The following is a 23,524-nucleotide window of genomic DNA, read 5'->3' on the forward strand; positions in this document are numbered from 1 at the left end:
ATCTGCCCGGTTGTTCTATGACATTAGTGCAGATAAAGGAGTCAATGTGAACGTTTACAAAATGCAATAGAACCCACTAGGGAAAAACACAGTTGAAAGTGTTTGGCCTCGTCTTGAGCGTTCAACTGCACTTACCTCATTTTACCAGCTGGTGGAGCTATATCTTCACACTACGGCCCCAATTTAATCAATTGCACAGCAGGTCTCCAGAACACAACGCAGCGTGATTCTTCTTATAGAATAATAAGGAGTGTGTGTATTTTAGACCTCAACATATTATGTGAAATTGAAACATGGACTACTTGCATTTTACATCATATTTCTTACACCAGTCCATTCATTTGAAATCCATAAGGGGAGTGAATGATTGCAAATGTTGGGGAGCAAGGTACATTATTTTTCAGCAGTACCAAAGCCGCCCATTTATGACACGTGAATACTCTGTATTTTGTATCTCCTTAAGCATTCTTTTATTAACTTTGTCACTTTCTCTTTTAACACAACTAATGCAGTTATAAACAGTTCCTCTATTCCACCTTAACAGTCAAAATACAAACGGATAAACACAGGAAAATAATAATTATTTACACAGTAAACCACAATATCATTCTGAGGGGGAAAAAAAGCAACGACAAGGCAAGCTAGACATCAGTCAACGTGTTTAACTTCATAGTTTGCGCTCGTACCCTGAAAAGGAAGTGATCCCATACAAACCTGTATAAAAAATATTTGTTAGGTCAATATCTGATAACTAATGAAGTATGTTATGTACCTAGTACAAAATTAAATAAGAACAATAAAATAATTGTAAATATCAGCATACTGAAATAACACGACTACACAAAGAGGATCATAAATAAAACAAATATGGTGAAAATAATAATAACAACAATAATAATAATAATAAGAAAAATACAAAAGCCGAACACAAGGATAGAAATGTAAGCGTAAACTGAGAAAACCTACAAATCCTCTCACATCTTCGTCATCATTCAATAGACTTTCATTCGCTCTCATCATTCCATCACCCCCATTGATCACCCCTCACTTAGCTCAACCACCAGGGGGCAGCAAAGCCACATTGCACCTCTATACCATCATACGAGGAAGAGGGGTGGGGGGGTAGTGGGTAGCTAGCTCTGTCCAACTCACTCACAATGGCTAATCTTGACTTCTTGAAGCATGTAGTACTCCAAGGCTATATTTATGCTGTACAGTGGCAAGTGGCATAGCCATTATAACACTGTTTATCAGGGACATGCTATCTACACACCTCCATTTCTGCTCATGGTTGAGTGTTTCATTGATAAAGGAAGGGGGGGGGGGGGGTTCCTGGTTTAGAGTATTACAAAGCTTTATACAACACGAACAAAAATGACATCATATTTGTATCCAATGCACTCAGTGCATTTAGCACATATTTTAGCAAAAACACTCCTCAGAAAAAAAGGGTGGTCGACCACATTGGGTAAGAGAAACGCATCACTCAGGTATCATGTAGAAAAGGAAACGTACACAAACAAAACAAACAAACAAACGAACAACAAACTACAACCTACAAAGAATGATAGCTTAATATTTCAATATTAATGCTGCAAGTTAGGTTTCACACCAATATACAGAACAGGTTTTCCAGTACTTGAAATGCTGGTTTTTGTTCTTAGAGAGCAGCTTGTTCTACCCGTCAGGACTGAGTTAGCCAACCAGCAGCAAAACTCCTAGCTTCTGTGAAAAGTAAAATACATCTTGAAAATGTCAGGGGACCTTTTGCATTGTCAGCGTCACCCCAACGATGTTGGCGGTTTTCGGCAGATGCGGTGGACAGCAACAGCATCTCCCTGGGTTCTCCTCGTTGCGATGGTCGTAGCGTTGTTCTTTTAAAAAAAGACTACAAATTCATACAAAGAGATGAAAAAAAGCTGTCCTGAAATATACAGCACAAAGAGCAAAAAACTTGAGGGCTTCATTAGAAATCCATCGATGGAGGACACAATATGTCCTCTTCAGCAAAGTATAGATTGTCGTTTCCCTTCCAAATGGGGATACTCTTATTTGGACAACGGGGCACGGCTTGCTTGTCAAGAGGGTTCACTTCATTCTGTATTCTTCAGAACTTTATACTCTACTTAGCAGAGTGGATCTGTGAAAAGAAAAGGAAAAATCTGTTAGTAAATCACTCTAAAGACAATGCTTTATGGAGACAGCAGTACCAGAAAGAAGATATAAATATTGGTTGGTTGTTACCAACACCTGATCCTTGTTTCATACCACATCGCACTCTAGAAGACATTTCACCTCATTCTACCGAATCTCTTAACTACAGACGTTATCAGATCCTGATAACTAACCCCAGCTGCTAACCAAAGAGAAGGTAAAAGGTATTAAATAAAAAATAAATGAAGTGCCATCTACATACTGGCACGGTTGGCATAATGCACTAGTAGTCTATTCTTATCAACACGGAAAGAAAATGGAGTAGATCCTTTGCGGTTCAGTGCTAGAACCACTCCTCCACTCTTTTCAATGTTCTTGCTGCCTGGTTAGAACAGGGTTCATTCCCCCCGCCCTCTGGCTGAAACATTGATGGAGCACATCGCCAGGGTGGTGACACATTCTGCTGACACGACCTGACTGGAATAATGTGACGGATCCCGCCGCAGTGGGGGAAAAGAGCGCCAGTCAGAATGGCTGGAGTGCTATCAGGAAATGTGACTGGAATGAGAGCCCGGTGGATTCACCCACGCACGCCCACACCCGCACGCAGGCACGCAGGCACGCAGGGACACACTAAGGTCTGGAGTCAGTCTCAGACATGTGACATGTTTTCACCTTTGACCTAAGGTAGCAGATTTAGCCATCTGTTGTGAGTTGTTCATTTGAAGACTTTTGGCTTGCAACTGACAATTATTTATTATACATGTCCCGTACATAAAAGATGGCAATTTCACAAGGACATTTACCAACAACTGTCTTTCGTCATAGCGGTTAGCTTAAGAAATAGCTGCCGAAACATAAAATGACATGGATTGAAAAAAATCCCTTGCTGAGAGGAAAAATCCTCTTGGCTTTGGTTTTTGTCATGTAACCTTGTGACTGACACCCGGTCTGCGCCAACTGGGTAAATATCCCTTTGTCAGCTCCCTAGGGCTCCCTTGAACAACCCAAACCCAATTGAACAATGCCAACAATTCCTCATCCATCTTCTCTGAGTTACACACACATATTACACGCCCAAAGCGGTGTGTGATGGCGTGAACATAGTGTGTGTGGATGTGGGGGTTGTGCGTGTGTGTGTGTGTGTGTGTGTGTGTGTGTGTGTGCATGCATGTCTGAATGATGGTGTGAACAAAGTGTGTGTATTATCGACTTGCGGGCGGGTCAGCGTGCGTCTGTGACCTAAATCCCATTGGATTTGCATGGCTGGCAGGGAAGTGCTGTGACAGCTTTGATGAATGGGGCTGACCCCGGGGTACACACCTAAGAGACTTCCATCTGTCCTTCTCCATGTTGTTCTCAGGCCCCTCGCTCTCGTAGGAGGCCAGATACAGCGCTGTGAGGAGGGGGGGGGGGAAACAGAGAACAATTATGAGCATTTTTTAAATCAAAACACAGCATAACAACACTGCACATTTGTATAGGTCACTGTAGATTGGCAGGTTTTATTTGTTGTTGAGGGACGTCATGTCTACGAAAAGTATAGCAGAAATATTCAGCCTAGCCTTTTTTGTAATGATTTATTCGAAAATCATCCCATTTCTAGCCTTGGAAGCATATTCTTTGCCTAGACTCCCAACTAAGAATGCAGGTTATGCAACTCTACACATGCTATGCTCTACTGATGGTGCTCTATGGGGTCAAGAGGCTTATGTGGGCAGTTCTGCAGTTATGACATCCAGTGACGCCAGAGATGGCGGGTACTGTATCTTCAGACAGTAAATCTGTGTGGACCCAAAACAGGTGTGGGTATGATCCTAACCTGTCGGCTACAGGAGACCGGGTGGGTCTGGAGCACTCAGGGTAGTCACGCTCTACTGATGGTGCTCTTTGGGGTCAAGGGGCGTATGTGGACCGCCCCGTCTGGTCCCATAAGTGAGTGAAAAGGGTTCAGGCCAATGAGATGGCTTAGTCTGAGATTAAGGGGCGTGTGCCAGAAATGATTATGTGTCGTGCCAGAGATGAGGGATCAGGTGTGGCCAGTGCCACTCAAGCAGGGGAGGAGATAATATGGGTTTGTAGGTAAGTAGGGTTGAAACTTAGTTCAGTTCAGATCCCGACAGGCACTGAAAAGAACATGTAAACATAACTTTTTGTTTTCCAGCTAACATGAGATGTTCAAGGGCCTCTGTGTTTGTGTGTGTGAAGTAGTGTAATTGGGGTATTTATATCGGCCGTACCATCCTCGCTGAAGACGGGTGCAGTCAGCAGGTACTGCAGGATCTTGCGGTCCTTCTCAAACGGACACTCCACTTTCTTCCAGGTCATGAACTCGTTCACCTGCTTGGCCATCTCCCAGAATTTCTGCAACGCAACCACAACATCAATGTTAACATTTGCTGAACTCGATTTCTCAGGCTCACGTGCGTACAGAAATTCTGTAGGCAATCAATCAAACGCGATGCCTATGGTTTTTCCCCTACCACTGGATTGTTTTTTCTCTGCCTAGAACGTTTTGGCTTATATGGAACTCAATAGTAATAGTAATGGCAATCCCCACCTGAGAACAAATCTGGGGGAAACACCGGTTTATGACCAGCACATGTTTGGTCTCTAATAACAAAAGGAGGGCAAATTCTAGAGAAAGCCAGCTGGGATTTACGCAAGCAAATACCACTTCCTCATTCTCCGTCAGTCATCTGGGAAGATAGCTATAATTGGACACATTGGTTGCCATGCACTGTTAATACACTGATATACAGACTCCCATAGCAATGCTATGGGAACTGGTGGGGCTAGGTTATGTAAGAGCCTTCGTCATAATGCTTCATCTTGTGTGTTACTGTTGGGGAATTCCTTTTCTAAAGTGTGCCAAACTTACCTCAAAGTTGACATGTCCATTCTTCAACCTGTTGGTACATCCCTCATTCAGGAAGTAAATGTCTTTGATCAAGAGGCTGAAGAAGGGGATGACAATCTGGAAGAAAAGAAAAGTGAAAATAGGACTTAGTTTTTGCTGTATAGTTATTAGGGGGTTTCCACTGGGTGACACTGTACAGGCAAGGGTTTTCAGTGTTTATTACCACAAACGTACCGCCAGAAAATTCTTAACACTCGGAAAGGAGAAGTCAGGCACGAAAAGGTGGTTTCCAGATAACAATCCTCCCAAAGTCCCTTAAATAATTCACAACCACATCCAAACACCGATTTAGGTCAGCAAGTGACTTGCTTATCCCAGATAGCAGTGAGGGAAAATCTAAATGGCAGATTTGGTGCGATCAGCCATCCCCAAAAGCCAACCAGGATGCTTCCATCACCCCCTTATCTCCCCTCCTCCCATCACATCCCCATACCGCACATGAAACATTCATGACATCAGGTGCTTTCAGAGGACGTGCAGGGGGCCAGCCTAGCAAGAGCTCCAGAAAGAGGCTGCCACACCTCGTCGGCTTCCCCACTCACGGTGAGGGGGATTGGGGTGGCCGAAGCTGGGCAGGCTGCGTACCGGAGATAAGAGTGTAGGGTGAGAGGGAAGGCGGGGGGGGGGGGGGGGGGGAGGAGGAGGAGGAGGAGGAGGAGGAGGAGGAGAAGGGAGAGGAAAGAAAGATCTTGACAACAGACAGGTGGTCTGGAAGTACTTAACACTCACGCAACGCCAAGTGATGACATGTGGGCTGGTACATACACAAAACAAGAAGAGTGCGTGCCCGAAAAACAGGCCCCGCAGTGACAAGAAAAGTACGCTTAAAAGTAGAGCAGTAGAAGTGATTTACACAGCAGGAGTCATAGGTTAGGTAACATCCTGAGAGAAGCCCCCTTGGAGCCCCCACAGTCCTCTGCAGAAACCAGGTCTGAGAAAAGAGGCTTAATTAAGAGCTCTTTTCTTGCCATCCTCTTTGGAGTTGGAATGTTCCTTTCGTTATCTAAGGGGGTATATTTTGGCAATAACAAATGGAACATGATGTCTGTGTCATCACTGGGGAAAGGCTAAACTGTCTTGTATAGGGAGGTGAGACTGGCATGTTGCCGCAGAGATGGAGCACAAACAAGCATGTGAGATGTCAAGCCTCATTTAGATCAGTGACTTACAGCTGCCAAAATATTATTTTATCAATCCGCATCAGCAACATAACATGTACATAATTATTTTGGTTTTTCGCTGTCCTTACAGTGTCATTCATGAACAAAATCTAAAACAGATCTCAATTGAGAGGGGGAAAAAAAAACACCCAAAAAAGTACACATCTGTCGTGCATGGAACAATCCATAAACAACCCCCCCCCCCACCCAAGAACAAGTCACAAGGGCAGGAACATTCCAGTTTGCCTGAGAACATTCTGTCTCATGACCCTTGCCTGTCCGTCTGTCTGTCTATCAGGGCAAACCCCAGCCTTCCAGCATTTCCACTCCACAGGCATAGCCTACTAGCCTACTACTCCTCCCAAAAATCCCCCCTCCTCCATCAGAGATCTTAAGCCATACATATTGACAGTACACCCAGTATGTCAACAAACACTCTCTCCTCTGTTGGCAACCGCTAACTCTAGGCTAACCGCTAGCGCTGGATTGGAACAGGCTGGCCGGTTCACACGCGGTCGGGGTGGGAGACGCAAGCGAGCAGAGAACATAATATGAATTGGCAGACAGCCATGTTTTTTCCCCTCTCCTGAAGGGAACAGAACATATTTGATGGAGGAGGAAATGGGGGCCCTCATGTCTGTTGGACGTCGGTCAGAGCGTCTCGCTTGACCCAATTTTGACCTCTGCGCCCTGTGCTTCAAATTGTTGTTATATAACATTCGAATCCAATCAAACCCCCAGCCCCCCCCCCCCCATAAGATGGGAACGCTGCACGCAGACGATAACAAGAGGCAAACAAATGGCGACACAGAAGCCTCTCCTAACGGGCAGGAATGCTTTTCAAGTAGGCCTATTTGTCATTCCCACTGCGTTCCCTCTTGTTTTCTGGTTACATGAAAGTGCAGACGAACGATACAATCTCCACTTTTTACGTAACAATTAATTGCCGCTTATCAGTTCCAAGTGAGACAGAGCGTTTGACAGTCCTCCCATGAAGTAGAGCACAGCTTGCGTCAAACACTTCAAAAAGCTTTTTTACATAAATGTACGAAAAACACTTAGACTACCGATGTGTCATACCCTCATTGGTTACATAAATGGGGTTTACCAGAACTCAAAAAGCAAGAGAAACATTCCCACAATTTATTAGATCAGAATCTATATGATTCACCAACTGCCTCCGTCCGCATCGCTGGGAAAAATGTGTCAAATGCATTGAATCCCATCAAAGACTAACAGCCAAAAGAGAGAGAGAGAAAAGTTGTTCATGAGTAATATGGTTTCTTTCCAAAAACCCTGAGCTTTACCTCTACATGACGAGGACACATTTGGGGCCTTGGTTAGAGTGAGTCTGTTCATGCGTACCTTCTCCCTACTGCTGTTGGCTGTGATCGACCTCTGGGTGGCTCCTCTCAGCGCCGTTCTGTAGTTGTAGAAATTGCTGGAAGGATCCATCTGGTGCTGAGGAGAGAGAGAGAGAGAGAACAGAGGGTTAGTTTAACAGCAGGATTAAGCCCACAGTGTGTGCTTTAGGTTCCCTGTAAACTCTGCTCATAAACGGCTTGCAACGCATCCACAGAAAACGAGACGGCAATATATTCTGTTGGTTATTTCTCAGATCGTATACTCTGAGTGATTACGGATAAGTGCATTGACAATATGACCAATACAAAACGTAGGCTAATAGAAAATGCACTGTGGTGAGTCATTTGCAAGGCCCCCGAAGCCATGTTCCTCCACTCTTCATTGGAACTAGGTAATCTGAAACCCCTGCTGCCCTCCACAACCCCCAAAGACTCTCTCACTCGTGGAGGACACTCCAGCTCAATGACTCAATCAATCACTCACTGTCCCATGTAAACCATCTCTGTCAATTTGAGGAGATGAACAAAGCGGGAGACGGATGGGGGCTATCAAACTAAGACTATAACCTCCATCAGCAAACAACAGGGGGAGAAAAAAAACTAAACAACATTTCTGCTGCCACAACAAAAGCAAGAGCAGAAACAGAATGTCTATATCCTGAAGGAGGAAGGTGTGGGCAAAGAGAGGGAGAAAAACCTGCACCTTTGATTGGCTCCATGATTCCACAGGGGCCCAACCTGATTTATCCCTTTAATCTCTCCTACTTCACATCTCATGACTTGGGCAGTGATGGGACATGTATGGCCGTCTGTTGGTATGCCTGACTACTCTTCCCTTTCCTTCATGTCTGAGGGTCCCCATTGCCCACCATGGAGCTGTGTGATCTGAGCCCCAGGTACAGCTCACTGTCTGGGGCTACCGATCCCAGAGGACCTCCCCCTACACCCACGTGGGGAACTCTTCAAGACTTCCGGAGTTATATTCACTAATATAGAGTACTACAGCTTCAAAAAGGCCCTAGAGTCCACAAGAAAGGTTAACTATGCACTGATACTGCTGCCTTTTGATTCTGTAGGTAGATTGTATAATATAGACACTCAATAAGAATTATTTTGTCAAACAGGTGAATATGAAGGGGAATTACTTTATCGTACAGGCATTGAAAGTCATCGAACAGCTTGGGAGGATTCAACATTAGTCATGTGACAGCAATCTTGCTCTAAAAGGATTCCCCTATAGAATCAACCTACTAACGATCCATACATTTCAGTTGTGTGGGTGGTTTGTCATGCATGAGTCACACAGTCATACAGGGTGTTAAGCTATTCTCCAATCCTCCACACACTCGGATGCTGCTCCACATTCATAAGCCCTCCAATTGGCCCATTTTCATCTGCCTTTGTCATTACACCGCCCCACTCATTGCCACAAGAGCCGCCACACACACACACACACACACACACACACACACACACACACCTAAGCATTCATGGACTTACCTCCAGGATGTCAAACTTGGCAGTTTTTACTTTGTTCCAGGTCTTCTTCAGTCGAGACACAGGACTCATATTCATCCCAGCTGCATAGACAGGAAGACAAAAGAAAAAAAAAAAGAAGTGTGAGAAATATGAGCGTGCACACACACACACACACACACACACACACACACACACACACACACACACATAAACACATGGCTTTTTTCTCATTCAGACAGACCCCCCCCCCCCCTCACCACCCCCTCTCCTCTGTTCTTTCTTCTTTAGAAGTATCATGGCAAAGGCCAATCGAACAATAGTGTTAGCACACGCCTCACTTCCCCTCCCAACACTCTGTTTCCCATATGGTAATCTTATGAGTGTTTGTGTGTGTGTGTGTGTGTGTGTGTGTGCGCGCGCGCTCTGTCTGTCCCTGAAAAGTCCCTTAGTTCAATACTTCTGAAAAACATTCGCTCCAGAAATTCACAACATGCTTATACTGAAGTGGTAGACCCAATGCTGTGAGAGCGTTGAGAGTCCTAACACAATTTCCTTCATGCCCCATGGCTATTTCTGACTTATTAAGTCCTATTCCTCTTCTAACACCAGAATCATCAGAAATTCAGACATCCTGGAAAATGTGACCATAGAAATGCGAAGAGAGACACAGACATAGTGGCATGCGAGTCTGCCAGAGCGTGTCTTGTCTGATAAACAGCTACATTGCCTCACAGAGGGGAGCTTGTGTGTTGACAGGTGTTGGTGGCAGTAAACCCCATAGGGACACACTCCCTCCCTCTTTGTCGGGGGCGCTGATGTTAAGACTCATCCCATTCAGCCTTTTTACACAATGTCAGACAGACAGCGCGGTAAAAACAGACAACAGCCAGGCCCGAGACCTGAGCCTTTCCCATGATTTGTTTGGTCTCTTCATCGTAACTCTAATATCTGCCCCATTGGGTCCCTAGAGAGGAGCTTTGCCACAAGCAAAGGCTGGGACAGCTGGCTCTCCTCTCCTCTACCCCCCCCCCACCCCCCCTGTGGGTCGTCCTTCGCTCTCCCACACCACCCTCTTTCGCCTTGTCCCCTGGACATGCCTGCCAATACCCCTCTCCCTCTTTACATCTCGCTCTCTCTTGCTCTCTGGTCAGTGCTGACCATCTGCCTAGGAGGGTGTTGTGTGTGTGTGCCTTTCCAGCTGCCCCCCCCGCCCCCCCCCCCCCTCTCCACCCTCCCTGCGCCCACTCCCTGTCCCAAGCCTATAAGCCTGACCAGCTGCCCTCTTCCCTGGCCACTTGGACCATCGGCTACCCCCCCCCCCCCCTCCCAACAGCCCAGGGCAAAGACCCAAACTACCCAGGCTGCTTTGTGGATGGGGTGGGGAGGTGGGGTGAGGGTGGGGTGGGGAGGTCACAAGCTGCGATCAAAGAGCTGTGAGAGACACTATTCCCCTCAAAAGGACACATTTATGTGATTGAAAAATGGTCATGGACGATCTTCAAAAGCTAACCAACAATACCGTGGTTTTAGATGTGAACAACTCACTGCCATGTCATTTCGGGTAAAGGCTATAGGGATTAGAACAGTACACAAAGTCTTTCTGAATGGCAAATTGAATTTACTGATCGGATTTCCCGTTGACAAACAGCTCTTTGTGCAGCAAATGAGCTGGGGAGCAAGTTGTCGCAAGGGGAGAGAAAACAACACAACCACTTACAAATAATGGCCATGAGGGAGTTGAAGTTGCCGATGTTGAAGCATTCCCGTGCCACGTCGATGAAGAACTCGATGACTCGGGCTCTGTGCTTCTTCTTCACAGGCTGTTAGGGAACAGAGAAGTGCAAGATAAACCCTCAGGGCCAAAATGTAGAAGGGCCAGATAGAGGAAGTTAACTTAGCGTCAACAGTGTTTAGCTTGGCTCACAGTAGCTACTCACCATGCAGATCTCTGTGGCCACCATGTAACTGAGTCTGTTGAACCATTCCACGTACGCCTCCAAGTTTCTAGCCTTCTTGTGATCGCCGAAGCAGCTCTGTCGCATAACAGAATAGAAGGACATGTAATTACAACAGCCTACAGCTTATTCCCATTGTTGCCGCGTGATGGAAAACAGACTAAGTGCAGTTAAACCAGCGAATATGAACTTTGGACCCTAGACCTGCATGCAATAGCTGATCATTGCAAGCCTATCACAATAGAGTTGTCCTTGACTAGGATTTGCCTGTAGTTCTAATTCCACAAATTCCTTTGGCCTTACGCCACTATCCTCCAGACAATGACCACGGTGAACAGCTACCCCCCCACCCCCCGACCCTCTCCCCCCTTCCAAGTGGATTCTTCAAGAGGGAGGCTAGCCTGAGGCTAGGCACAAAGAAAGGGCGCCGAAATCCGCCCCCCCCCCCCCCCCCCCCCCCACAAACCTCACTGTTGCCTAGCAGCAGAATGGCGAGCATACACAGACTCTACACAGCCCCCCAAAACAAACCCTCGACAGCTCTTTGTGGCTCAGTGGTTGCTAGGCGATAAGGCCCAAGCATGCTATCCAGACAGAGGGATGTTTAAGGGGAAATCTTGATGAGGGAGGGGGGGTTTAGCGGATATTTGGTCTACTACGGTATGTCTGGGATTCACTGTCTACTGACACAAAATGAGGTCCTTGCATTGACCCATGGGGTCAGTTTCAGGGTAGTGTATATAAAATGACAGTCTGGAACGGAAACTAGGCCCTTTAACATTATGAGGTAGACAGACAAATCGCTGCTTCTCTGAATTTAGCAATCAGGCGAAGTTACAGCCAACTGTATTGCATAACGTTGGTATGTGCTTGGCTGTTCTTTTTCTGCCTTGGACGATGACCTATGCTGTACAAACATGCAGACATTACCTTATCATTGTCCAGAGGGTCTTTCTGAACGAAGGCCTGGACGAATTCCTCGGGCCCAATGTAACTCAGTCTCTCCTGAAAAGGAAGGCAACTCGATAAATTCTATCTGTCTGCGCTTGGTCAATTTGTTCAGAAATGTTTGCCAATGTTACATCACCTTGAAAACATTGGCCTGGTGTCAGTTGCACATTGACTTTGTATGGTCATGGCGCTAACAGCAGAAATACAATCGTCTGATTTAAATCAATACAAGGGTGAACAGAGGTGAAGAAAACAGTACAGGCTTCTCTTTAACAACTGTGACAATATATCACATGGTTCATGGTTCAGCTTTTCTCATGTTTTCTCCTCTCCCGTGATTTGAGGTATAGATTTCTTTCCTCCTGTTATTCATGTGGTAAATGTGGGGTGTCCTGTAGTCTTGTGGGGTGTAAATGTGGGGTGTCCTGTAAGGCACTTTGACCTCTTACTCATTATGACAATGTGCATTCAGAGTACCAAGTAAAGCATCATTACCCTTATGAAACTCGGTAAAGTGGCCTTAACTTATTGATTTTGGGGTAGCCATAAAAGTGTTCCCTCACCAGCTCTATGTGGGTGAGCTGCTGGGCCACGGTGAAAGGGTCGTTGCAGATGGAAAGCATGTCCCTCTGGATGGCCTGGGGCTTGGCCTTCAGCACCGTCAGCCTGTCGGTGGCCGTGGCGTTGATCTTGACCAGCGCCTCCTCGTACTGACTCAGCGTGGTCAGCTTCCGGATGAGGGTCTGCGTCATCTGCTGCACTGTCTTCCTGTAGAGCTGGAGGACGGGTGGGTGAAGGAGGGGTGGAGAGAGGAGAAGAAGAGAGAGAGTCAGTTTCTCTGAGGTTAAAGCAATGTATGCATGTAAATCACTTCATTTGGTTTCCTTTGTAGTTTAGGGTTTATTACAAATGCTGGCACGGGTAAGAGAGAGAGAGAGAGCGAGCAATCATTTTATGTAGTTAAAGGGGCAATCGGTAATTGGTACATCCATTTTTGGATGAATTTTTTTTTCTTTTTCTCCAGCCCCATCCCTCAGCTGTGCATCAACTAAAATTATTAACATTTACTGTATTTCCCAAAAATACATATGTGGCAAACTAAGACAAAGTCACTGGGACGGCAACACCACCTGGGATTTGCACGTCAGCAGAAAAAGTGCGTACTGAGATTGTTGTTACAGCACAGCACAGCACAGCAAAGCAAGAACATTTGCGAAATCTTGTTTTGGAGCAAAGTGTCCGTTGGCTACACTAACAGATGTGTCCTCTGAGACGGCCGGTCACTGTGTTACATAATCCTGTTCCTGAGGCTAATAAAAGACCTTGCAGCTCCAACAAACGTAACGAGGGACCCTTCGCCGGCCCCGAGGTGAAGGGGCCACCCTATAGTTAAAACCTCCTCTGGTCCATAACTTGATGCAGCACTGCATGCCATTAGATAACTGGTCCCTGCCACACTTTAGGACAGCGGTTGCATAACGTGTGTGTGTGTGTGTGTGTGTGTGTGTGTGTAGAGAAGCATGGTCATGGCCTCTTTCCATACCGCTGGTATGAGTTACATAAAAGAGAGAGAGGGGCCCCTTTTTTTGTGACCACATCCCGTCTTCACTTCACGGCTGCCAATTCGCCCAGAAAAACTAGGTTCTGCAAACAAGTCCTAAGTTCAGCAGTGTGGGAATGCAGTTTGCTTCATGAACTACCCCTATGATGGATGTGAGGCTAGTGTCAAGCCAGCCATCAAACCTCTCCTCTCTCCCCCTTCTTGTTTGAGGCGTCGGTGTGCCGACCGGGCACTTGGGAAATTGAACGGAGGCCCATCAATCAAGGGGAGAGAGATCTTTTCTGAAATCCACTTATCAGCCCTGGTTGTAATTTTTTGTATAGCCTGAAGTGCTTGTATACCACACACACACACACACCCTAGGAGAGAGCAGTGGCAGAGGGGACCGACAGACTAGAGGCGGGCTGCTGTGAGTGGTGTTTGAACCAAGCGAAAGACTAATCTGGAGAATAATCGTTTTCCCTTTTCTAATCCCAGTTTTGTGGTGGAGATTAAACACTCGGGATGAACCCTGTGTGTCACATTTTGAAGATGCCTCCCTGGTGACAATGTTTCTTTTTGTATACCTGCATCTTCTCTCAACAATGGGGCATGGAACACATGAATAGAATGTTCAAAACAACTAGGAATTTCCTTATGGTTCCTCTGTTGTCTGTTGTATACCCATGAACAGTAGAGCCAGGCAAGACACCAGAGAGAATCTCCCTGGTCACCACTTCAAAGACCACCATCTGGTGAGGCTTCTGTCTCCGCCACAAATAGAGGGGGCTCTCGCTAAATATAGAAACAATTCTTGGAGATAACAGGCCTGACATTTCCAAGCAGCGGGAAGGCTTGCTTGTTGTGACAAATGGCGTGGCGAACAGGACTAAGCCAATGTGCCCTTTTCCCTACGCTTTAACCCTGGCATCGGATAGGGCGACAGACGGTCTTGCCACACGACGACGACCCCCTCCCACACGTTAGAGCCCAGTTAGCTTCTGCCCCCGCCCTTCAGCCCTCTTTTTCCTGGCTCTTTGACATCACTTCCTGCCGAGGAGCACCCGACCCTGGCCAGAAGGCTCTCTCTGGGTGTCATGTCAGCCAAGCAACTCTGAGCAAGTGAGGACCTAAATATAGGCCTACTGGAATACAATAATTCCTGTCTTAGCAATATCTTTCAATACACAATTATTACCTGTGCAGACTTGTCTTATTCTGAAAGCTGGACAATTTTACTTAGTTGACAGTACCTGTTTTGATTGAATAGAGGTCTTGGTTCCAAAGGAGATCAGAGCACTTGTTTACATACAGACTGCTTCCTCCCTATATACCCGACCACATCCATAATGATAGTCTTAGCAAAAGATCAAGGGCTAGAATGTTGAAGTGTGGTCTAGAACACCACACTGAACAGATGTTAGGGCATCTATTCTAGACGTTCACCACCACCATCCTTTCCTGAAAGCCAGGGAGAAATAGGCAGCAGGGTCATTGAACTCTGGACGGAGTGCTCGCCTTTTGTAAGCCTACTGTATATGAAGTATGAAAACCAATGCTACCTACTTTGATGCACACTGTCGTCAGAACACTGTCATAGAATGAGAACAGCGTGATTCTTTCATAGAAACTCTCCTAGTAGATTGGCCTCCAAGAACTGGAGTACTGGAAAGCATTCCCCCATTGACCTCAAGTAGTCTCATGCTCAATGATAAATGGGAGTTATTGTCTATGGGGCCACAGGCAGAGAATAATGGTGACCCCACCTTCCACCACTCACTTGTGGAGTCTGGAACCTGCAGTACAAAAACACTCACAGGCACCATACAATTCAAAACAAATGGGTCCCACTGTACCAAACAACAAGCAGCGCCTAAAATTGCATGATACGGCTATCGTGTTAGCACATCAAGGGCTGGACAGATGACTGAGGTAGATGAATACAGATTTGGAGCTAGCAAGTGAGCTAGCAAGGTATCGCACAGGGCTGCTCTGTCAAAAGGGGGTCATATATCCAGCTAAGCCACTGATAGGAATCTAGCAGCCAAACACGACCCGTGGCAGTGTATGGATTTTGGTTATCTTGATACATGTGAAAAATATGTGGGGCATCAATCTGGTATTCATTGCCAAGCCGAGTGTAAACAACTTGTTTTCTTGTTTAGCAGGGTGCTGACCCCAATATCAACTGAGGGAAAGTTCCAGGTTGTCTCGTGAAGTGAAAATGGGATCTCCAATATTTCACTGTCCAAATCGACCTTAGCCACGAAAACAAGCAATGGAGGGCGGGGATGAAGTGCTAATGTAAAAATCTAAATATGTGCGCATGAAGGAGCTTCGGTTTATATTAATTTCTGTGTGTGTGACTGACTGACTGGAGGGTATCACCACAATGTACGCTGCCACTTACATTAGTTGTGTTGTGTCTCCAAGCAAACATTAGCCTGAGCAGCTACATAGTAACAGTTATCTGAGAGGTAACACAAGGACAGCAATAAACATCCATATGTACAGGGGTGGGGGGTGTGAATTTGAGTTTGTTTGTGTGTGTGCGCGCATGTGTGTGTGTGTGTGTGTTGGGGGAGGTTGTCATGATGACAGACAAACATTGATTCCCAGGTTAACCCCGGATCAATACTAGCGGTTGTATTATTGACGAATCTTGCGAAACCTGAACAAAAGGGGGCGTGCGTGTGTTTTGGGTTGTGGCTGAGAGGGGATGTCATCCGGACAGATGGATGTGAATGTCCTCCATCACTGTGGGCCTAACTAGCCCCCTGCTGCCCGTCGTTATCTCTCCCACTCCCCTTGCCACCACCCCCTCCCCGGGCTATTTCACAAGCACAACAGACAGCCATGTGAAACCACTGGGTTACAGTGAATGGTGAATGCGGCCCGATTCATAACCGCTAATGCTAACTGAATTATGTGTTCCAACTGTTGGGGGTGGGGGGTGGGGGGTGGGGGGTGGGGGGTGGATGTTGACTCAGGTAAGGACAGTTTAGAAAAAAAGATAATGGAGCATGAAGGAAAAGAACATTCAGTACCGGATCACTTTAACCCAATTGGTGTGAGAATACTTTGACTCTGTGAGGTCATCGCACCCTCAGTCTTAATGGAGAGCTTCAGGGCCATGATGTGGCAAAAAAAAAAAAGAAAGAAAAGAGATCACTTAAGAAAATGAAGCAAAGCTTGGTTAACAACGTCAGTTTGCATTAGCAACATCGCGTTAGCACTTCTCTTTTTGATGCTTAGACAGCATGAGTCATCGTGTCTTCGTTAAAGCCACAGTGCTAGGCCTAAATGTGCTGCAGTGCGGGTTTTTGGCCATTCCTACATCGATGGGAAAGATAACAGCTGGCATAGGACAAAATGTCCTCCCCTCCCAAAACCTCCATTAAAACAACCTTATTATGGAGGGAAACCAGTGCTAAGCCAGTGACATTCAACTCAGCACTAGTGGAACAATTTAAACGCTGCCTAAGGAGGAGTACCAGAGTTGACAAAAAGCCGCTGGGCTCGCAAACAATAGCTCTTTTCTCTTTATTCGGCCAGGCTTGAAAAACTACCCTGTGGCTAGAGCAAACTCTCTCTCCCCCCACCCCTATCCCTGGAAATCAAGCACCGGCCTGACTCCATATGCATTCTCCAACGCTGTATCACACCGGCAGATCCAGGTAAACAAAACGTGATACGCTTGAGAGGTTTCCCTTCCGTGAACATGATCCTTCTCTTCCGTTCCCTTGATGCTCTCTCGTGTCGTCTTTCATTGCATCTCAGATAAATAGTTAAGACAATGCTTTTCCTGTTTTCTTCCCCTGTTGTCTTTACCTAAGAAAAAACACTGAAGACCTGACCTTTTTTTGAGACTCTTTCTATGGTAAATGAGACGATGTACTGAGGAACTCTGGGACAGGCCAGGTTCTGTGGGAGGACTGACCTCATCGCCACTGGCTAGTCGGTGAGTCAGCTCCTTCAGGCTCCGCATCATCCGCTCGTCCCTGAAGTCGTAGGAGAAGGTGTCCGTCCACTCGGTCAGGAACTGCAGGATCTTGGGGGCGATCTTCCGGATTCTTATCTGAGGATACACATGCAATACATCCATAAATCTGAAAATAGCAGAAATACAACATACAAATCAGGGATGTATATCTATAGGCTATTTTCATATACTTTATGGCCAGATGACGGAATGTAATGCAAATCTTCATCACCATGGAAATAGATCCAGTAAATGAACACAATGTTGTGTTGCGGAAAGAGAAATGTTTGGAGACTACGGCCTTGTTTGAACTTGAACTTGAGGCCAATTAGTGCAAGAGGGGGAAGGGGAACAATGGGAGCTTTGGGGGGTATGGTGATGTGCTGTACCTTGTCAGCTTGGGGGTCACTGAGTCTCTGGTGCTCCACACACAGGTGACACACCTTGGACATGAGCTCATAGGGGTGGATGAAGAGCCGAGAACTGAGCAGGAAGGAGAAGATGTACGTCCTCTGTAGGGGGAGAGAGAGAGAGAGAGAGAGAGATCAATAACGGTAGAAAATGTAGGGTCCGGGTTTATTCTTCCCCTGCTGTCAAATCAAATACGAACCAAATGTGAAAGCTAATAGTATAACCATAACATACAAAACAAGTGAATGAATGTTGAAGAGATCTTATCTGGCATGCCTCTTAATTTCTCTTAAGATCTTAATTTTTTTTTGCTTACTGCCACTTTCACCCGTTCATAATCGAGAGTAACAGCAACTCACGTCTGGGTAGTAGTCCGTGGATGGGACCAAGTGGTGAATGAGGGCCTCCAGTGACCCCGACACGAGGTTGTTGTCATGGTAATACAGTCCCCCGTAGCCCTCCTCCTTTGTCTGGTAGAGATTCTTGTTATAACCACTGGTGCCAAACATCCCCGTGAAAGGTGGGGTTTGAGGCATATTGTCCTGTGGGAGACCCAGAGAGAGAAAAGAAAAAGAAAAACAGAGACTTGTCAGGACAATTGCTTTGACCGAAGCACTGTTATTCCGGATATTTTCGGAGAGCCGCAGGAGTGGATGTAGGCTGCAAAACAAATCCAAAATAGCTAGCCAGGACTGATATTCTCAAACACAGACAGACAGTGGTGTTTGTTTGGAATATGGTTGGCCTCACCCGTGGGAAGCTTTTTGCTGACCTTTAAGGAAATTCTTCTAAGAATGTCTATCACATGGCTATACCCTGTGATGACGGTACATTAAAGCATCTTTGTTTAATGACCTTTGCATCCTTTTAATTTAGGCTAATCTCTATGGAGATATCAGCCACAGGGGCTTTCTACACTTCCTAATCCACCGTATTACCGCAGTGTAAGCGGGCATTCTGCTCGTGTCTTGTGCAACAGTTTAAAAGCGAAATAATCTCCCGCAAGCCGAGTGACAACACAGTGCATCCATTTACAGAGGACATGATAACCACCCAGCCAAACATGTTGACCGAAAATAATGAGGCTCCTGAACAGAGCCTGTCTTATTTCACCCTGACCCCACCACCACCACCACCACCCCCCCCCTCACATATTCACAGAAACACAAACACAAACACACACACACACACACAGCGCTCATTGATTTATAACGCACATGATGATAACCAAACAGGTTGACATTTAAAAAGGGGCCTAATGAAAAGAGTTTGTTTCACCCCCCCCTCACCCCCCCCACTCTCTTTCTCCCGCACACTCAGAAATGAAGAGAGACACGTGAACGTGTGGGAGGTTGTGAGAGACTCAGGGGAGTCCTGTGACCGGGCATTGTGCGTAGGGCAGCGTTGCCCCGTGGGGAGCAAGGCTACTCATCTTTCCCCATCACACGGTGCTCACATGAGGGTGTCGTATGCACCTGTGAATGAGTCTGCGTCAGTCATGTGGATGTGCTCGTGTGTAGGCGGTGCTGCTATGCATGTGTATACCCATGTGAGTGTGAGTGTGTGTGTGTGTGTGTGTGTGCAATGTGGGGTGTTCCCGAGTCCCTGAGAGTGTGTATGTGACCTTGAGAGTGAATGTGCCCAATGTGAGAGTGTAGAGTACAGTATGAGTGACCTTTCTGAGAGTGCATGCGATGTGACCTTGTGAGTGTGCGTGCGTGGCTAAAGGCACCTGTGTGTAAGCAAGCAGCAGTGTGTGCGCCCTCTTTAGTGTGTGAGTGAGTTCTCCCCCAGAGTACGAGTGCCCCAACCACCTTACTGCCAGGTCTGTAGCGTGCCAGCACGAGCTAATGCCCCCCCACCCCCCACCCACCCACCCAAGCCCAATCTCCCATACACAGGGGCATTGGCTCAAATGCCAGCCAGACTCCTGGAGACTCCTGCCCCAGAAAAGAGCTCTCTCCCTTGAGCCACTGGGGACCGCACAATGGGGCCTTTCACTGAGCTGGCACGGGGCGCAATGATACCCCCCCAACAATGGGCCACCCCGTGGCGGCTGCCTATTCAGGGATCCATTTAGGCCATTCCACTGCACAAGTGCCAGGGACAAATAGGGGTGTATCATAGGGGTTGCCAAGAGAGCCAAAGATTGTGATTGTCTCCACACACACACACACACAAACACACATGCACACACGCCTTCTATAGCTGCGGGCGTGCACACACACACACACACACACACGTCTTCTATAGCTGCGGGCGTGCACACACGCACACACACCATCGCTTTTATTCAGACAAGCATAGCGATTTACATCAGAATAGGCAGTGTGTGAAGTCAGCTCAGCAGCCTGTGCATCTGTTGCACCATGTGGCTCATGGTGTGAGTGAGATCATGAGGTGGGGAGAGTGGAGGAATATTGATGTCAGGGCAGGAGCACCCTCCTACAGCGGAGAGGATACAGAGATGACTAAACTCAAATCACAGAGACCATATTGCTATTTTTCATAATCCAACAAAGCCTATCCATATTGATGACGGATGCTTTAAGTTTTTTTTTTTTTGATAATCAACCTTTTCATTGCATATGAAATGCCTTGGACTGGTCAGATGTTTTGTCTTGAATATTCTTGAACAAAAAATAAATCGTAGCAAGTGGCCCAGTTCTGAAATAATGACTTGGCAACGGCATCAAATGCCACATTCACTCTCTAATCTCCCAACCGTCTCTCCCAGTCCCTTGTGTCCATAAGAGCCTCTCTACCCCTGACCAAATGCAGGGTGCTCAGAGCATCTGTCCCTGTGTGTTTGTATACACGTTTGTGTGAGTGTGTGTATGTATGTTTGTGTGTGTGTGTGACTCCACAGAAGCCCCCAAAAGAAGAATTGGGGCCACACTCATGTATAGGCAACCTCAGAGTCTGCCCGGAGGCCAAAAATGCAAATAGCAGGGGCGGGGGGGGGGGGGTGCAGCTGCAGCACCACACATAGGCCTAATCCTATAAAAGTGTAAAACAAAAGCACGAGCCGATTACAAACCCAGGACATCTGAAACTATTTACATTTCGGTTCCAGGTGTCAAGTATACTGGGCCACATGTCGACTCCTTTGGCGAACAAAGGCAAACATTAGCATGTTGATGTTGGTTTAGGCTCGCCACTGGGTGGGTGGTAGAGGTAGACAAACAACAAGCCCACTGCCTCACTCGCTACCAGAAATAGGCGAATGTTTTGGTTTCAAACGTATATATAAGCATGTGTAACCATCTACTTTCTAGCCTAAATCGAAATGAGTCCCAAAAATCTGGGTTATAAGAAATTAGTGTTCAATCTTGCTTTAGTTATTTTAACCAATTAAACTGTTACTATAAAGAAGTGAGAGATTTTCTAGTATTATTTTAGTCATCGTTCAAAATAACATATTTATGCATAGCCTGTGTTTACCCTGATGGAAATATGCTCTCACTCATTCATTGGCCTTGTGCTTGCCTACTCATTATCACATGGTGAGCAATTTCTCAGATGACTGCTTGGGTGATAAGTGGAGTCAGGATGTCTTGTGGCAGTCTTGGGTGCAAGGGACTTTCTCCCCCATATTGAAACTGGAGGGTTGCGCAATTAATACCCTGGAAATGAAACTGTCCTTTTACCAATGAGCCTAAATATACAGAAAAATGTATGCACTCACTGCAATGTAAGTCGCTTTGGATAAAAGCGTCAGCTAAATGGCATATGTTATATTATGGTGACATGTACCATATTAATTTCTTTCATATGTAAGGCTTCTGAGAAATGTTCGATAAGATGGAAAGGGGTGTGGGTCAACATGAAACAAGCGACTAATCTCATAAGGAACGATGCCATAAAGATGTACATTTCAATGCCCAGCATTTGAACTGATGGGTTACAACACGAGCTGCAGGATGTCTTTTCCCCTCCTTGCAAAGCAGACCCTCGTAGGTGTGGCCTCCCCAAGGGCACGAGAGCATCACCCCCGCCCTGCCTATGAGGTGCTAACGACTGTTCGTGAGAGGCCATCACTAGGAGCCGGGGGTCATAAAACCATGGACAGGAAATCTTTCCCACACTCCCTGGTGTAGCCAAGCAGACAGAGAGACACTTGGAGGAACCTAAATCAACACAACCCCCCCCCCGGCCCCCGGCCCCCACCCCTTCAATTGACACAATTTCAGGCATGCGGAATCTTGCACACGCACAGTATGAGGAAATGTAGGCTGGAGATAGATAGCTGAACTGCTGAGCCACTGAACCTACGCTGGGTAAGCTAAGGCCATAGGGGTAACCCAGGTGAGGTGCCCAGGTGAGGTGCCCAGGTGAGGTACCCAGGTGGTGGTTAATAAACACAAGTCACACTGAATGAAGCCGGTGTCACAATACAAAGTCAACCCCCCTGTCACTCACCGTATCCATGGTTGCCATCTCAAACATTGGAGTGGACAAATAGTGAGTATGTAAGTGGAAGTAAGTAATTTGCCATTAACTGGTTCCTCCAAACACACACACACAAAAGTATGTGCCAATTATAATGAGTTCCCCTAATGATCACCTATACTAGAATGTATTAGTGGAAATGCTCACCATTACTATTTAATGAGAAGGATACTGGTGTGGAGCGGTAATTAGTGCATAGTTGGGGTGAGTAGGCTCTCTCACTGCTAACACACTTTGAACCTCTTGCGATACTGCAGTATTGTAGAGGCAGAGTCATTATCAGGTCAAAGTCCTAAGAAATCACCAGCGAAAGGATTGAGCGTGTCAGCACAAAGACAGCATATACAATTAAGGCTACTTCTAAACAGAAATTGCATCAAACCTGAACTAAACCCGTCTAATGTTGTCTTGGAAAAATATGGGATTAACTTGGTTTATCCCTTCAATGTCTTGGGGGAGATGGGGAATCCTCTTAACCATTTGTAGTAGAGGTTAAAAATAGTCCACCATGAGACTAATTGTAAAAATCCCATTACAAGAGTACATTCTGTGAGGACATGACATTTACAAGACATAATAGGCTATTCAATCAATTACCCCCAACATGTATCAGCAAAAAACAAGTTATATTTGCTGCCGTCAGAAGGAAAATTGAGATCCATAAAGATATTAAATGTGTCAACTATTCCCTAATTCACAATGTGTGTGTTTTGTTCAATACTAATCAACTCAACAGTGTGCGCATCACAGAGGCCAATATAAGTAAACGCTTTAAAAAAAAAAGAAAAACAGATGCAGGTGCCGTGCGGTAAGATACCATGCAAAATACACCCAAGCAGTCGCACTACAAATCCATTGAAACTGCATACGCGGCTATCCTTGTATACATCGCAGAGGCAGAAAACACCACTATGTGAGTTATAACGGAAACTATTTAATATTTAGAGAAACCCCCAAAAACCAAACGGAAATATCTCACCTCAGAATGAAAACCGCTTAGAATCCGTAATATATTTTCCCAATCAAATAAAGCGAGCACTTGCGAGGACTCTCCTACATGAGCGGAGTGAAGTTTCAAAGGAAATATTCTGCAGCAGGACTCCACTGACGGTCTATCAATGCAGCATATTCACTTGCAAATCACAAGTAGAAGGAA

General features: G+C 46.1%; 1 protein-coding gene across 1 annotated transcript; it reads right to left on the minus strand.

Annotated features, from left to right (window-relative positions):
* Nucleotides 1–459: 459 nt before the first annotated feature.
* On the minus strand, nt 460–23,524 carry LOC310807096 (ras-GEF domain-containing family member 1B-A). Its single transcript, XM_083673393.1, has 14 exons — nt 23,348–23,524; nt 18,276–18,458; nt 17,895–18,017; nt 17,464–17,601; nt 12,547–12,759; nt 11,963–12,037; nt 11,015–11,110; nt 10,795–10,897; nt 9,099–9,178; nt 7,600–7,695; nt 5,036–5,131; nt 4,395–4,518; nt 3,478–3,550; nt 460–2,140 (listed from the first exon to the last, which is right to left on the minus strand). The coding sequence occupies exons 2-14, from the start codon at nt 18,450–18,452 to the stop codon at nt 2,116–2,118; spliced, it is 1,419 nt and encodes a 472-aa protein (XP_083529519.1). The 5' UTR covers nt 18,453–18,458; nt 23,348–23,524; the 3' UTR covers nt 460–2,115.

The sequence above is a fragment of the Argentina silus genome (assembly GCF_951799395.1).
Source record: "Argentina silus genome assembly, chromosome: 7".
NCBI classification, from domain to species: Eukaryota; Metazoa; Chordata; class Actinopteri; order Argentiniformes; family Argentinidae; genus Argentina; species Argentina silus.